Below are 17971 nucleotides of genomic sequence, written 5' to 3'. Positions count from 1 at the left end.
CCAGCAGCACAGCTCTCTCCTCCTGGAAAATGCTTACCCAGATATGTGTCCCTGGGACTGCTCAGATGGAACTGCCCAGGAGCACTCTGTCAGAGCCCTTTTTGTCTCCTGTAGGTGTGTTAAATCCTGCCTCCTTCCCAGTTACTTCCATTATTTGTACACCTTTATCAAATACCAAGACAATGCTGAGATGTTGCTTTGATAGAGCAGTGCTGAAGCTGTTGATCACTTGAGAACACCAACATAAACTGGAAGTGAGGAAAAGCTCATGCTCACAGTATGAATGAGTGCAGTTGGGCAAGTACTCACTAGAAAATAGTTATTTGTAAGAAATGAAGGTCTCCATCTCTGTGCCCTTAGTCTTTGCATATTAACAGATTTTGCTGTTGAGAGAAGAGAATGAAAGTGCACTAGCCTGAACATAGTTGCATATTATCCCATGCATTCTTGTTCCACATGCATTTAAAGCAGAAAATAAGTTCCTCTAATTTGAATATTCGTGGTGTTTGTACACAGGCAGTGTGAATATACCAATGCCCTGAGGAGTTTCTACCTAATGGTAACCTGCCTCCTTATTAAAGTAACATACATTATTGCATGAGGGTTTCTTGCAATAAGAAGTTCAGAAATCTGATACAAGCATTTTATACAATGTTGCTTTGTATTTCAATTTTATTCAAATACTGACAGTTTTTACTTGTTTCCAGCAGTACTGAATGGAAACTCTTTCTAGAAGATTCTGGCAGTATGTTTGTTATTACTACCTGAATCATGTATCAGCATGTGAATTCTATCACAGTTTGATCTCTTCCATTCTGGCTAAATCTGTTCTGGGTCAGTTCTAGGCATTTCTTAATCACCCCTGATAGCTCTGAGCAGGAACTTCAATCCTTGCTAGTATTGCCCACTGGAAGAGTTTGGTATATTGCCAAGCTGGCATTTCAGAGACCTCATTGTTCTGCATAATCAAAGTAAAGGGTTTTCATTTGTAAGTAGAATGTTCTCTGGGCTTTTAAAAACATGTCTCGGGCATATTAAAAACAGGGAGGATTGTTTTTAGTACAATTGTTATCCATTTTCTGTGGTGTCTGTATCTGTCTCCTATATAATTTTAGGCTCCCAGCTGTTACTGTGTGTAGTGACAGTGCAAGTCATGGCCTGTGATTGAGCACCTGGTGGAAGGCAAAGCAACCCAGTGGAGCTCAGATATCTGCAATGTACCTCAGTGAGTAGGAGTGGAACCAGGATCCAGCCCTTCCCAGACCTCATTTAAGGGCTGTCAGTGGCGACAAGGGTATCTCACTGGAGATCCCTGTGTATCTGAGGCCTTCCACTTTTTTTTCCCTTTTGTTTATGTGTCCATGACTGCTGCACTTGGGCTCTTCCTCACTTGCTGCAGCCTGGGACTTTGCTTCCGTGCTATTACTGCTGTGCTTTCCATTGTATTATGCTGCTACACCGTGTTTCTCTGTGGAGCTTCATTTCTAGAAACCTTACTTTGGCTGTGTGATGCAGATCTGGCTAAACTTGGGTTTTGCTGTTCTTTGTCGCTTTGTGGGTAGTGGTATTTAGGCACTGAACACAGGTGTGGCATTATAGCTCTAAGCAGACAATTAGAATACAAACAACATATCCTGTTTGTTTTATTTGAGAGATATTTATCTCACAGGCACATTCCAGCAACTTTACTCCTTTCTGGTGTCCCTCATACTTTTCTGTGTTGGAACTACTTTTTTTTGTCTCAGAGGTAAGGCCTTCTGGTAAACTTCTTTAGATCATCTGCAGCAGAAGTGCACCACAGAAGGCTTACATACCCAGTTTAGATAAAATGCAAGGCATCGATCTGGCACTGGAATTTGTGAGATCTTTTAGCCCACACACACTCCTCCCATGCAGAGCTCATCTGAAGCATGTGGCGTTGAGAACACATACTTGTGGTGGCAGGTTTGACTTGTCTGTAATACACTCCTATTGTACATTCAGTTTTATGCCTGGCCTTAGGTCCTTTTATAGCACGTGCTTCTAACTACTATTATATCATTTGAATACTGCATGCTTGGGACGAGGAGCAGGAAAGCAAAATCTCTTAAGGATCAAGAAGTGAAACAGGAAGAAATGCATAGCCAATCTTTTGTTTTTATGTACTATATGCATTTTCTTTCTTTCTTCCTGCATGATACTTCATTCAGTGCACAGAGTAGACAGTGCTTGGTGAGTCAACACAGATATTGCTCAATGTTGGGATTACTTAGTGTTTGATCTTCCTGCTCTAATGTACTGTTGCATCCTTTTTTCTTTTTACTGTCCATTATCCACCTGCTCTGAAGCTGAATTTTACTTCCTCATATGCTCTTTCCTCAGTAAGGCTCACTGTGGAGTCCCTTGTAAAAAGATTTATGAACTAGTTTTACAGTAACTTGTATTACAAGAAGAAACAACGTTAGTTAATTCTAGATACAAACAAGTGCGGCCCAGGGGAAAATAAACTTGAAACTGTAACTGAGTTCAAAGTGTCCAACCTGAAGCACAGCCAGATGGTGCGTATCACTTTGGTACTGGAAGTGTGTACTTACTGCTTTCAAGTGCATCTGTAAGATCACTTCTTTAGAGTTTTAAGAGAGCCCCTTGTGAACCTCATGCCAAAATCCTCATCCTCCAGGTCATAAGTTAGAGCCCGCCATTGTTTGAATGCCTTCCTTCACACAGCTGTAAAGTGATAGACCCCCCAGAGCCCAGATCTGCAGGGTTGGGCTGCAATTCTTTCCCCTAGGTGTTTTGTTTGTCTGTTTTGTTTTTTAAATCTCCTATGCTTTTCTTCCTGTCCAGGATAGAGCAGGACACCTGCCTTGGCTGCACCCTACAACTTGCAGGATGCAGGAGCCCTCCCGCGATGACACCTGCACCTCCACACGCTGCTGGAGGTCTCGGCTTGTCAGCTCCATCGCAGTAAGCAGCCTTTTTGCCTTCTTACACTTGGCTTTAAATGGAAGGAAGACCCCGATCGCGTTCCCGTCATCTTGTATCGCGGTGCCGCTCAGGACCCACGCAGGCCTGCCCGGTGCGATCCCGGCCCGCTGTAGCCTCGAGGTACCCGGCGCGGCGCTGCCCGCCGGCGGCCGCGGGTTCCTCCCCTCGCCGTCTCCTCCGCCCCCTTTTGTGGTGGTGCCAGGCGGCCGTGGGGCTTCCTGCTGACGCCGAGCCGCGGATGGGCAGGAAGGGCAGCCGGCGCCTCCGCTGCCTTTCCTCCTCCCGCCGCCGTCTCCATCTCCTCGGCAGCCGGCTGCCTCCTCGCCCCCTCTCGCCCCACCGGCAGGAGCGCGGCAGCTCGGGAGCCGAGCGCAGGTGCGGGGCAGGCCCGGTGAGGACGGGCACGGGGACAAGCGGCCGCGCTGAGGGAAGACGTCGGCCTCCCTCGCCGTCCTGGGAAGGGGCAGTAAGGCCCCCGGCTGGCCATGGTAGCCCCCGGCCTTTGAGCTGCGTCGGCCGCGCCCCCTCGCCGATGGCTGAAGCCTGGAGGCTGGAGGAGGACGAGGAGGAGCTGCGGGATCTCGGCAGGCGGCACCGCCGGGCCCTGGGCTCGGTAGCAGGTGAGGGGCGGGCGAGGGTCTGCGGAAGACGAGGCCCTGGGCTGAGGCGTCAGTCGTCTGGGGACTGCTAGGCCGAGCAGCCATAGCCTCCACGCTGGAAGGGAGCAGGTGCTCCCGGCTGTGGGTTGCGAGGGGACAGCCAGGGTGTTCCACGCTGAGCAATTGATGCTGAGGACCCGGTGTCCTCTCAGTGACCAGCCCTTGCCTAGTTGATGGGATTAGATTCCTGAGATGTGTTGGCTTGTGTTAGCAGCTCTGCTGGAGCGTGCTTATCAAGTCCGTTTCACCCAAAATGAATTCAGTAGGGGCGCATCTGTACCTTGCTTTGTGTGAACCAGAACTATGTGTTCAGAGGGTGGTGAAGTGCACTCTGAAAGACTGTTCTTCCAACCTAATGGTAACATAGACACGTGTTGCCCACCAAACTCATCCAGATATTTAACATACTACGAAACAAAATGCGTGACTGATTGATCTTGTAAATCTCAGGGTGGAGGAACACCTAGATTTAAAAGTTGCCCACGTGTAACTATTTCCGCATAGGTAAGGATGGCAAGCCTTGGCAAACAGGAGCTAAGAACTAGTGCATACAGGAGTGTGGAAACAGGAGCTTGGGAGCAAACTTTATAGGTAGCTAGCTTTATAGGTAGGCATGGTGACTAAAATAAGCTTTTATTTGGAGTGGTGAAATCCACTGGGCCCTGTCAGCAGTTGAAGTTATTTCTTTAATTCAGTTCTCATTGTTAATTGACAAGCAATGTCTGGATCACATTTTCTGTGATCACTAAGGCGGTAAATGTGACCTTTTTTCCTCTTCTCTGTGAAATTTCCTCCAGAGTGAATTGTTTTCATAAGGTTTGTTTCCAAGGAAAATACCAGTTACCCTTGATATTTCAAATTGGATTCCAAATATACAGGCATTTTGTAATTATCACAGAACCTTAATGCTTTAGTAACTTTTACAATTCACGTGGTTTTGCATCCATTTGAACAGCAGGAGCATTGCCTTCTATATGAGAAAAACACAGCAATTTTAGGATCCTGCTGCAGAGGAAAGCTCACAACATGCTGGCCCTGTGGCTCCCCACAACCCCAGCTGTGTGAGTGCATTCCTGGGCAGGTGCTGGATTAGCAGCTGCCACTGTGGCTTGGCATGTGTGCAGGATTTTGCCTCATTGAGGGCAGGGTGCAAAACCAGAGTTGGTTCATGTACAACTTCTTCAGTAGCAAAACATGAGCTGCTAGTTCTAGTGTCTGTTCTTTAAAGGCTTTTTTTGGAGATTTTTATTGGTGGAAAACATGTATTTTTGCAGTTTGTGTGGGTGTATATATATATATCTTTGTTTTCTTGTTGTGAAGCTAAGCTTGTTCCCAGAGTTTCTCTAGGTAAAATACTACTAATGAGTAGTAAATAACACTTCTCTCCTTAGTGTTTAAATTTTCATTATGATTTTGTCCTGAGATCCTCCCTCTGAAAGCAGCCAGGCACTGTCCTACCTTACTAGTGTAAAGAATGTGTAAATGATGAATGTTCTGCTGTGGCTGTCGCTCCTCCCTTCCATCTGTTCAAAAGACTCTTCACTGGAAAGCAGATGTAAAGCCTGCCAGCAATGTTTTTAGTGCATCCAGGAGGAATATCTTGTGAGGTGGATAAGTTTGTTGTCCTTCCCTTGTTTGTTGGAAATACTTGTATTTTTTGTGTATTATGTGCAGTTACAATGACAAAATGTTAGCATAGTTCAGCATTAATTAACTTACTGAGTGTTTTTTCACTCATCGAAAGGAGCTGATGCATTTTAGCTGGCTGTCAATTTAAGCATTTCAGTCTGTTAAGCTAATGGTTATTATGTGCAAGTTACATTTCTGGTAGGCTCAGCATATACATGAGAGTAGGGGCAGTTGCTCACCTTTGCCCTTCACAAACAAGGCTTGTGTGCAAAGCAAGAGATAGTTTGTTGAAAGGTAAAAGTTCGGAAATGCTTCAGACTTATAAAACACTTAGACGTGTAATTAGCAGTGCTTTACTGAAGGACCAGAATACAGGATGCCATTGAATTGAAAGGGTATTTTCCCAGGAATTTAGTCACAGTTATGCTACTCCAGACACAAGAGGGTGAAGCAGGATAATCTAGCAGCTTGCTTCTGCCGGAGGGATCACTACTTTTTTGGATTTGCAGTTCTGCTCTCTCTGGGGTGTCAAGCTCTACTATTTGTCTGACCTGCTGGTGAGCAAAGTCCCCATTGTGCTTTTGTGGCAGCTTGGGCTGATCTCCCTGGTGGCTGTGGAAGCTGAGTTTGGAGCTCTCGTGTTCACTAGGACCTGCACCAACCTGTTCTAGTGCACTGGCCCAGCTGAAAGCTGTTTTTCTTCTCTCTGGTGGATGACTTTCTGCTGATTCAGCTGGCTGAAGTGGTTCTGTACAGAATCTGATGAATGTTGGAGCTGGCATAAAAGAGAGTGGGAACATGTGGCTGGAGGGAGGTAAGATTCTGTGCCAGCCAGGAGTTAGTTTGGCTTAGATTGCTGCAAAACTGTAGCTTGAGCTGCTGGAGTTCTGCTTGTGGGGTTTGTGTGTGTGTGTGTGTGGATCAGAGCGTTTGGATTTATTTTTTGCTGGTTTAATAAGCTGAAGAAGCTTGCTGAAGCAATAGGCAAGTGTCAGCACTGACAATAAAGCAGGGAAGCTGTGGCTAGGTGAAGTGGGATCAGAACCATGCTTGAACATGATAGTCATCCTTGCTTACCTACATTGTATGATGGCCTATTCACACCATTGCATGTCATGCCAACAGGTGAGTTATCTCTGAGTTCAAGGAAGCTTTTTTTGTTTAGCATATTCTGGAAAAACTTGGAGAAAACAGGAGCAGAACACTTCGAGGATTTTCTAAATAGAATGGTTTTCTCTGAAAAAATGGTGGTTGCCTGGTTTTTATTTCTTTTCACTGTTCAAGTAACAAGAAAAAACAAAGATATATTTTTTAAAAATTAAAAAGAATAAAAATAGCAACACAGATTAATGAAATGGAATTGCCTGGCCACCTGTGGGAAAACTCTTTTTTAACTACAATATAAATAAATAAAATTTGATTGTTTTTTCTTTCCTTTTGTTGCATATTTATGCTGTATACATTCTTATTCTGGCAAGTCATACAGTAGACTGAATTTTAACAGTATTTTTTTAGTTTAAATTTTTTTTTTTTTACTTTTTAGACAAAAAGTTAAAATGCAAACATTAAAAAACAAAAAACTAAACAAACTTAGAGTTTCTTTTCCTTAAGACTTTAAGACTTTATCTGATTTTAACTTTGGACCTTAATCTGGTATACTTTCCTGTGTTGACTATTTTGTGTATACATAGTAAAATAAGTGGACTTCCAGGAAACTTTATAGTGAATCCAGTAAATCTTAGTTATAATGTGCAATGGTTAATTTTATGTCTGTGAAGAAAAGGCTTGCTCTGTTAAGAGTGAGAGAGAATCTCAGTATTCTGGTGTTACCTGAAGTACACGTGAAATTGAAACACATTCAGCATCAATGTAGTTTCACTTTGAATTCTAGTCAGTGTTCCTAGAGAAAGAATAGTCTGTAATGGGTGTAGCAGATGTTTCCTTACTAAAAAAAAAAAAAAAAAAAAAAAAAGAAAAAGAAAAAAAGAAAAAAGTAAAACTGCCAAATATAGAAGTCAGTAATAAAATTTAAGTTCATAATGAAGAGCTATTGTGTTTTTTAATTTAATGTGCAGTTAAAACTACAGATGGTCAGTAATACAGAAAGACATTAACCTAATTCAATATTACTCTATTTTTATGGCAAATGTTTGTCTGTGCTTTGCTCCTGTGCAGTGGCTGTAAGTTTTGCTACACTGGCTGAAGCATCTGATTTTTTTCTTTCTTTTTTTTTTCCTTTTTTTCCTGTTTCGTCACAAAATTTCAAGTGTTTTCTGGAACTCTTTCATCTCTACTGGGCAAATTTAGGTTATGGGTGAAGTTATCTATTTTTGGTTGGTCAACTGAACAAATGGTTTGGTCTTTAGCCAAAGCAAGATCCAGTTCACAGTTTGATCAATTCTTTATACTCCCACAACTCCCACATCAGACTGGTGCTGACTTGTTTTGGAAGCTGAGAACAATGAGCTGTGTCAAATGTGACAAATTAAGGTTGAACATTGCCCTTCTCAACATGCTGAGAAGTTATGGAGGTATGTTTGTGTAGTGAGGCTGATGAAATGCAGAGAACAGTACTTTACAGGCATTGGGCCTTTTTTCAGATAATAATTTGGTACAAGATTGTTGTTGTTCTCACATTACTATGTAAAATGTATTCAGTCTTTAGGATAAATGAATAAGGTCTGAGACTCTTCACGAGACTCAACCTGAAACTGATTAAATGATGATCTCCCTTAGGATTCACTGGATTGTAATATGTAAAGCTTGGCCGTAACAGCTCCCATGAGATACTGTGACCCTGGGATAGAGAGAAAGTGTGATACAGGAAAAAGTGGCCCTAGGAATTAGGTGCTGTATTACTATAAGCTTAAATTAAACCTTACATTTATGAAGTGGAAAGATCTGCGGCTGCTTGCAGAAATCAGAATTGGTCAACTGGAAACTTTGTCATCTGAGTTCTTGTGTCCTTCAGTGCTCATCTGGATGTTGTTCCACTTTTCTGTAGTGAGAGTAACCATTTATTCTCATACTCAGAAGGGAAGAAGAATAATAGAACACATCATTTGTGTTAAGTGTGTAAAGTATACCTGTGGTCTCCTAGCCTGTCTGTGTGCACACAAGAAGCCCTTAAAAAGAGAAGGAAGTTTTGGGAGTGTTTATTTAATCAGGTGGATCGCAAGTTCAAGAGGTGGAGGGGTTGGTCGCCAGCTGGATTAAGAACTCTTTGTTCTTCCTCTTGGGATTTGGTCTCTTCTAGTTTTTGCAGTCCCAATTCAGACTCAAGGGCTTCCATCTTTGTAATTGAGGCACCACCACACTAAAACAGTTTAAAGAACATGAATAATGTAATTCTTATGTAATAATCTCATTATAGAGCTGGTATATCATGTAAGGACTACCTGGTTAATTAGATGACCTGATTAGGTTGTTTCTGTAGCTCATTGAAGTTATTGTACTTGTTTCCACTAAATTTAATGGTCTGCAAATCTAGCTTGATAGGGTAAGTATAAGACAGTAAGTTTTTGTGAAGATAATAATGTAGCCTGTATGTGGAAATGCGTTTTCTTAAAATTCAGTGTACTGTCAGTAGCAAAACCTACTTGTAGTTTGGGCAAGAGTGTCAGCTGAACCAAAATGAAGGTTGTCTTCTGAAGAAGCAACCCTTCTAAAAATAAATGCTACTCTAAGGAAAATAACTGAATAACTTGTGATTCTCGACAGGGCGTAGTGTTTTCCTAGCTAAGGAAACTGTAGAGTGACAAATAACAATGAGCAGTTATGTGATGGAATGAGCCTTCTTCGCTTAGAGAGGCACAAAAATGAATCATTGCTTAAGGAGTGATGAGATTACAGCTAAAGAGAGCAACCCACCGAGTTATGATTGTCCAAAGACCATGCTATTTACTGCATGTTGTAATCAATCATTTCCTGTTAAGGTAACAAATAATAAAACATGATTGTTGCGTAACAAAAGGGTATGGACAGCAAAGGGCAGGGTGAGTCACAGCGTCATTGCAAAAACCTGAGCAACTTGCCTAGTGGGGAGGGGTGTCCCTGCCCATGGCAGGGGCTGGAGTTTTAAGGTCCCTTTGAATCCAAACCATTCTGTGATTCTTAATAAGTTTTTACCACAGCAGTTTTTGTTTATGGATGAAATAAGCTTAATATTTGTAAGTAACATTGTTAATAATTAACTTTCGACAGTATAGCCTTGACTTAAAATCTGGAAGAAGTGGTGTTGACCTTCTCTCTGTATAGGTAGTGTGATGCTTTTATTTTGGAAGTATTTAAATCCACTGGGCACATTTAATTGATGCAGGAATCTTGCTGAGGAAGAATCTATCCAGCAAGGCTTTCTTTGGCCATGTTCTGAACAATATCCACCAAAAAGGATGTACAGCCTCTGCAGGTAACCTGTTCTAGTACTGCACTACATCCTAGCAATGGAATTTTTCCTCGTATTTATTCTGAACCACCTAAGCTTCAGTTGTGATCATTGCACCTTGTTATATTGTCTGCTAATACAAGGAAAAACCTGCACTTGTGAGTTTTCTTACTGCCCTTCAAACAGCTGTGTGCTGCTGTTAGGTAACTCATTTGCCTCCTCTGTACTGGACCAAAAAAGCCTAGTTCCTTCAGTGTTCTCACTGGGCAGTTCTGCTTCATGTATCCAGTATTTTAAACTGATGAAGCATCAGCCAAATTGCTAGCTGAAGTTTTTGCTCTTCTCATGAAAAACAACATGTACCAAAGTTACAGAAGCTTTCCAACTGTGGCTTTGAGAAGACAATTTATCATCTGTTTGTCTGTGGTTTATGCTTGGCAATCATCCTTCTCCTCAGTGAAGGACAAAAATAATTTTCTAGGGCAAACATAGATTTAGTAGATGATAGCATGCAGCAGGACAACTGCATTTATTTTCCCGGTGCTTTATAAATTTTGGAAGACAGAGTATTTTATGGATATCAATATCTTTAAGTTGATTATCTGATGTGGTGCTGTGTTATGCTAACTGACTCAGGTGGAGTTGTAAATTAGCAGCTTTTTATGGGTTGGATGTGGGTATTCTAAAAGCATCAATTCGATGTTTTGACTTGAGATCTGGGGATATCTGAACAAGATTTAATGGAATTCTAAATAAGATGATTCAAAGATGAACTTTATTGGTCTGTGTTGTTTTTTTGTTTTGTTTTGTTTTTTTGCATACAGAACAACAAGAAAAATCTATTTTTGTTTCTTGTGGCTGTATGTAGCTGTGTTTGGGACCAGCCTGAGGGGCTGGATGACAGTAAAGCTTGAAGTTATTTGCCCCACTGCCCAAACTGAAAGAAACACAAGGTGATACTTCTATAATTTTTATGTCCAAAGGAAAGTTATGATGTATCACACAAAAAGTTTGTTTTGTTTGGAAATCTATTTCTTACAATTGCCTGTAAGGGTCTTCAAGTAAGTATGCAAGAAATCTCTTCTGGAATTTAATTTTTAATACCAAGAAGGATTCCTACTCCTTTGCATCCAGTATCTTAGGAACTTATTGGGAGCTGCAGATGAAAATCCCTGTCAAATTAATTCCTTTTTAAAACTGCTTACACTTTTGACCTTCAAATGTTACATTGTAGCAAGGAACACAACTTAATTATGCATTATTTAAAATCAATTACTACCTGTTACATGCTGGCTGATATTTTTACTGGATATTCATTGGTTCTTGGGTTGTGATGATGAATGTTCTGTAAGTATTTTGCTTTTTTTAATGTGACTTTGAACATGGTGATTTATATTCCGAAAACTGTAAGTAAATTTCAGGGACTTTGTTTCCTACAGTTTTTTCTGATGCATTCTCCTAGACAGGATACTGTATGCATGAAATAAGCTATTAGTTGTTGTTTTTTCTTCAGCTACAGCATTTTATTTCTATATGTAGGAGACAGCTAAAATTAAATGTAAATTGTTTTCTTGAGATGATAGATTTATATTCATCGTGCACTGTGTCTTGCATTAAAACCCAAGCAGTCAATATCACAGATCAACACATGAAAATTGATTCAGGTTGTGCACATCTGTGTTAAATCATTTACAAGATTTTTTTGAGTGAACAGAGTGCTTTGGTGTTATTTATTATTAAAATATTGTTTGCTCTTCCTGTGTGAGTGATGGGACATAAAAGCCTGGGAACAAACTCAGCATTTTGATAACTTTCACATAATAAATTGTTCCCTCAGTGTATTGTATTCATTTTATGATTGTCTGCACTGTAAATCTGCAGTATAGAGACTACTAGAAATGATGGGATTTGGGATCAAGGTAGAAGTTTGGGGAAAATCTGCCTTTTTACCTAGTACTTGGAAAATGGCATTATCAGGTGCATGATTATCTCATGACAAGTTCTGCAAGCGTTGTGATTTATCAAAAGATTGAAAATTTTGGGTTGATGGTTGGACTTGGTGATCTTGATGGTTTCTTTCAAGACCTTTCTAGAACTTTCTTGAAGGTCTAGATGATTATAAGTATGTCTTGAAAAAGTGATCTCCAAAGTGGAATGATGAAGCTCACCAGAGAATAGAGCACTGGAGTGGAAGGTGCCTGCTGTAGTCCACCACCTGTTTGTTTAAGCACGACAAGACAATGCTTGTAGAAGTGGTAGTGCTGAGAGATGAGATGGAGTAGTGGTGCAGACCTCATGTTTCCAGCACTAGTAGGCACAGGGAGTAGAACTCTTTCTCCAAGCTACTGAAGATTGGAACGGTCACTGGTGACTTTGGATTCCTGGGCAAAATGACCTGGCTTTTTTTCTGTGGTAAACACAAAAACTTTGTTTTCACCTTTTCTGGTTGCTGATGGCTTTGCCATCTTCTCATCACTGGTTAAAAGATGCCTTATGGCTTTTGAAGCCTTCTATTGGTCAGTTGAGAGGAATTACTACATGTTACCTTGAGCAGCAATAGAGAAAGTGTAGAATTTTTCTTAAGAAGACTGAGGACTATATGCACTAACCTGATGTCAAGGCTAGAAGCTGCTAAAAAGGACTTTTTGTAATTGCTTTTTTTCCTATTGTGTATTTTCTGAAAGACTGAAGGAGGAAGTACAATTGCTAAACGTTCTGAAAAACAGATGAGAGGGCTTTGTGAATTACTGTAATTTCTCAGAAGCCCAGAGACAGGTGCAGCCAACTCTTAGCTGAAGTACCAGGGCCACTTGTGAAGAATGAGAGGTGTATGCCTGTAATATGAATGGTTATTTTTAAGGCATTGCTTAAATTGTGACTTACAGCTCTCATTTTGCTCACAAAGAGACATGGTATTTTTATTATGATTTATGTATGTTCACATTTAGCAGACTGTGTCTGATTAATCCATGTTTTTCAGTTTTTAAATAAATAACACACCAACCTATGTTGTGAACCATGGTAACTTTTTCTGAGCACACATGTTTCTTACAAAATGGTATAAAATCCCTGTGCTCCAAGAGAGTTGCCTGGCTCTCCTGGGGATGGTGTTCATTTCTTCTAACATGCTATTTCCTTCTTATTCCCCTTTTTCATTCTCTGTGTTCCCTCTTTACAAATTGTTATCTTCCGTGGTTCTGAAAGAGAAGAAATCTAAATGTTCCCCACTGGTTATGCAAGCGGGCCTGTGATAAGAAGGTAATAATTGGAACTCTTCAGCCTGCAGAAAAGAAGACTCCAGGAAGACCTTACAGCAACCTTTCAGTACCAGAATTGGGCCTAAAGGAAAGCTGGGGAGAGACTTTTTACAAGGGGTACATAGGAACAGGACAGGGCGAAATGGCATTAAACTGGAAAAGGGTGAGTTTAGATTAGATATCAGGAAGAAATCCTTTACTGTGAGGGTGGTGAGGTGCAGGAATGGGTTACCCAGTAAGGATGTGGATTCTCCCCTTCCCGGAAGCATTCAAGATCAGGCTGGATGGGGCTGTGAGCAACCTGGTCTATGGGAGGTGTCCCTGCTTATAACAGGGGGTTGTAACTACATGACTTTACGGGTCCCTTCCAACCCAAACCATTCTATGATTTTTCAGATATTCCTGTTCTTCTTGTAGTCACTGAGGACTAACCTTCCTAACTAACCAGCCCAGTGCTCCAGAGACAGAATTTCTGATGCACTTGCACTGTTTGAAGTGGGCTTCCATTTCAGCTTCCAATCTCAAATTATTATTGGACTCTAAATTAGAGTTGGTCAGATTGGTCTGCACATGCTCATTTTCCCATGGACCATGCCTGGCACAGAAGTCTTGGTCACTGAACTATCAGATTTCCTGCACAGATGCACCTTCTGTAGGTTATGAAATCACAGTTTGTGGAATCCAACTGCATGCTCTCTGAGAGCATAGTGACAGCTTGGCAAGGTGGTCCTTGAGGACCAAATTATATTTATGGACCCTTTAATCTTTATGGTGAAGTGAAAGAGACCATTTTTTGGGAAAAATCTGCTTTGTGGTATTTTCAAAAAATCCTATCTATGTGAGAAGCAATTGCCGTACTTACTTTCAGATAATCTTTAATTTTCATCTCAATGTTTAGACAGAAGCACCAATGTCAGTAGAGGAAAATATTTGATTAATAGAATCATAGTATGGTTTGGGTTGGAAGGGACCTTTAATACCATGTAGTTCTAACCCCTCTGCTATAAGCAGGGACACCTCCCATAGACCAGGTTGCTCACAGCCCCATCCTGCCTGATCTTGAATGCTTCCTGGCAGGAGCATCCACAGCCTCACTGGGCAACCTGTTCCAGTGTCTTGCCACGTTTGCAGTTAAAAATTTCTTCCTGATATTTACTCTAATTTCTGGATTAATTTCAAATGCATTTTTGTAGAAAATGCATGCCATGAAATAATAGCTTCAAGATTTTTCTCATTAGGTGTCTTTATTTGGAGTAGGTAAGCAATTTTAACGAGGGACTAAAAAGTATTTGATAAATGTCTGAGTATTAGTATCTTAAGAGGTGAGTATTTTTACTTGCCTGGTATAGTTGTCTTTTTATAGATTTGTTCTTTCATGATTTAGTGTGTTACAGTCTTTCACTTCAGTGTTGTTCTATGTCTTTTCACCCCCTATTTTCCAAATCCCTCCGCGAATATAGATCTGTGCATTTCTTTCCACTAACAATAATGCTTAAATTCCAGATTAACATGTTAAGGTTTTGGAAGCTGAGCTGTCAGCATTGCTGTCAGTGAGTTCATGTAATCAGCAAAGATTTATTTTTTTTTTCTCAGCTTATTTTAAACCTGAATTAGTTGCTGCTGCTACAGAAGTGGGAATATCTTTAGCCTGTACTGCTCAACAGCACCTTATTGTGAATTCATGTCTCACTCACATTAAATGAGACTTAACTTACAAGTGCATAACCCATAAGATTATCCTGGAGGAATGAGTTGTTGATGTTTCCCTGAAAAAATAGGAACATGTTTTGAGTAAGTAAATTAAGATAATTTTTAATTACCCTTAATTGAGGGTGGAATTAGGGGAGGAAAGTGAAATTTGCTAAGTGTTTTGCATCATAAAGTAGATGATCTTACTATAAAGTATCAGTCCTTCACAAATAAAGTTTACATCTTTTCCAAGTTGTAAAATAGGATATGATTTCACAGGAGTTATGAGTACTTAGCTGAAATATATACAAACAAAGACTGTTTCTATGACACAAAGGTGTCAGGTGAGCGTGCCTGTGCACATATGTTCAAAGCTTATGGCTTCTGATGCTGGATGTGCTGGTCCACAAACCTCCAAGAAGAAAAATAATTCAATACCTTTATGCAGTATGAATGCAATGTATGGATGGTTATAAAATGCTCTGCTTATAGGGTGTAGGAACCAGGAATTTATTCACACATCTATCTTTGTTGCACTTATTGCATGTTGTGTATCAACATCTTATGACAGGCAGACCTAGTGCAAGATTGTGCTCTGTTGTCTTCTTGAGGACTAAACAGAACCTACACAGGCATCATACATCTCTGGGAAGAAAGTGGTAGTACCATCCTCTTGAAAGATAATTCCCTTTTATTGCTAATGGTAGCAACATCAACAAAATGGTTTTCAGAAATATAAGCCTGGTGTATTTTCAGTACCTAGTCAGGAAGGTATTGTGCATTTGTAAATCTCTGTCAAAAAGGTAAATCTATTTTCCTCTATGAAAGTACTGAGATTAGGTAGGAGTTTTCTTCATAGCTCCCACTGCGATACTGAGGGTATTTGGATACCTGTGTCTGCCTTAGTGCTGCGTACTTGAAGTATATCATCATTGCACTGGCCAGCTGTAGTGCCACGTCTGAACTTCTGCTGATTTGTACCCTTGGAAGTTACTCCGTTCTTGAAAACAGAGCTTTGGAAATAAATGCATTGTAAATTTCCTGTTTAAAGTTTAGAAGGTGCAAGTATTCTAACATATGCATCTGCTGTATGTACTTGATTGCTCACATAGTTATATTGTTCATGTCCTCAGCACAAATAACCAGTGCTGAGCATGGTAAAGTTTCTTGCAGCATAGATAGCTTTGAGGAGCAGTGAGATCTTGCACAGTGTCTCTTTCCTTGGTCTGTTTCTGTATCAGCCACTCTTTTCTGGCTGGCGTACATGTTTATACCAGAGCACACATAATTTTGCTGTTGCAATGCAGGCGTAACCTCTCACGAAAACAAATCAGAAGCAAATGTAACGCTAGCAAATATGTAAATTATTTGTTCATTTAGATATTGCACAAGTGCACAAAAGCATTAGAGGTGACTGTAGCTTATTGTTAATCTCTTTAGCAAGTTAAAAATATGGTCTTTGGATAATTAGAAGCTTTATTGTGGTCAGTAGGTCTCAAGGTTAAAGACTCACCCAGAGAGGCTCGGTGTATTCTTATAGCTCTGTTTGTTTGTTTGTTTCCCCTCAGCCGTATGTCACTCCAGCATTATTTCCAAGAATAAACTGTGTGCTTACAAGGCTCAGTTTGGCATTATAGTGCCAGTGCCATTTCATTGCAGGGAGCAGTGGGGTATGTATTTCATTCTTTTCCCCAGTTTACTGCTCTGGAATTTAGTAGTGTACTGTAGAATTTAAAGCAGGTATAAAAACTGTCTGCCCTTACTATTGTAAACTCTGCGTCCTGCTTTTGTGGCCTTTTGGGGGAAGGGGGAAGCTATATATCAAACTTAATGAGAAAAGTTTCTTCCGAGTTTCTCATTAATTCCTCCTCATGCTCTCTGCCTTTTGAACAACTGATAAGGGACTCTGCTGTAACAATGCTAAAATATATAGATAAATACTTGGTCTTGCGGGTTTTATTGTATAGCAGCTTCTAATCAAATTGAATGAAATTCATAGTAAAGTCTATACAGTGGAATTAATTTGCATTGTTATGACTTCTTATCTGAGAGAAGTGCTAAAAGGAGCAGGAGCTGCCATGAAACACATCCAGCCTTAACAAAATGGAAGGTAGAAACATAGCAATGCTAGCGGCCACTAAAGCTTATCTCAGTGCAAATAAAACAGCTAGCATGGAAGGTCCTACACAAATGCACGTCTTTTCCCCAGAAAAGATGTTTTGTTTTGTTTGACAGGGCCCTATGTATATGGACAATGTGAAATGGAGATTTGGGGCTCTTTTGATCTAAGGTGGTTATCTAATGGGGACTGTTGCAACATTTATCTATGACTAGCTGCATAATAGTCAAGACTATGAAAATTATGTTGCTAATATGAAGGTTGTATCTATCAAATTTCTTCACTGGCAACAATGTTGCTTAAGAGCCCATTGCTCCTGTTCTTTCATGCAGAGGCCATTGCTGTTGAAGAGTTGTTAGAAGCATCTCCTGCTTCTGTCCATTATGAAACTACTGCGATGCCCTCATGGGCCAAAACCAAGAGCAACACAGATAGACTTGCTGTAATGGTAGCCTGTAGTAGGCACTAACGAGGCAGGAAGAGGCTTCTATGTCCTACCCAGTATGGTAGCTGCTGTACTTAAGCCGTGATTAGGATAAAGAATAACATATTTCCTCAGAGTGGAAGTAGTATGTCCCGCACTTTGTCCTTCAGCTAATTCAGCTTTGTAAAAAGAGGTGGAGCTGAGGGGAGGATTGAGAGTAGGAAGCTGTAACTCAAGAGGTAACTGTGTTGTAAGTTTCACACTAACTCTGCAGGTTCGAAGCAGCAGAATATTTGTTAACTTTCCACCCCTTTTTGAACAGCATTTCATGTTTATACTTAAATTTTTTTCTAATGAGAACATGCTTCTCAGTTGAAGCCACTCTTAGCAACGAGACAGCCCGGAGAATCTTGCGAAATAAACAGAGAAAAACAGTGTCTCTCTTTGTTGAGGATTACATTTTCCCTTTTCTTTGCTTGTCTTCCAAAAGCAAGAGAACATGACTTAAAAGCCATATTTGCCTGATTTTGTGGTCTTTTTTTGCAAGAAAGCAAGCAATTCTGGGTTTACAGAAGAACTGAAATAAAGTGCTGTCACTTATTTTTATCCTGATTGTTATGTTTATATTTTCTTTGGGAATAAAACCCAAGGAGATAACTTTCCCATTTTTGAAGGTTAAGGAAGCTGCCAGTTAAAGAAACCTGCCCCTTTCTAAAAGCAACCGGGATATGGCATTTCTGTCTGCTTCTTGATTTTGATTGCTGAAAGAAGGCATGACATGTCCGTGGAATATATGCAGCATGGTTTTCCATATAAAAGCTAGGTTTTGATGAGCAGCTGTGG

At 40.5% G+C, this 17971-nt stretch overlaps 1 protein-coding gene across 14 annotated transcripts in view; it reads left to right on the top strand.

Moving 5' to 3' along the window:
* Positions 1–2845: 2845 nt before the first annotated feature.
* The window catches only part of SH3D19 (SH3 domain containing 19), a 73839-nt gene continuing 58713 nt past the window's right edge, over positions 2846–17971 (top strand). For 5 of the 14 annotated variants that reach the window (XR_014945769.1, XR_014945770.1, XM_015861118.3 and 2 more), the window contains exon 1: positions 3143–3587. Coding sequence is in view for 7 of the 14 variants with exons in the window: in XM_015861118.3 (XP_015716604.3) it covers positions 3206–3587 (382 nt within the window). In the remaining 7 variants the exon portion in view is untranslated. Of the gene's footprint in view, positions 3588–5559; positions 6070–17971 lie in introns of those variants that run through there. The other 9 variants (XM_085546524.1, XM_015861121.3, XM_015861119.3 and 6 more) reach the window with 7 other exon arrangements.

Source organism: Coturnix japonica, chromosome 4 (genome assembly GCF_054131305.1).
Source record: "Coturnix japonica strain WE chromosome 4, WE-NBRP24, whole genome shotgun sequence".
In the NCBI taxonomy this organism is placed as follows: Eukaryota; Metazoa; Chordata; class Aves; order Galliformes; family Phasianidae; genus Coturnix; species Coturnix japonica.
The sequence above is the reverse complement of the archived record's forward strand: the minus strand, read 5'-3'. Positions and strand labels throughout refer to the sequence as shown.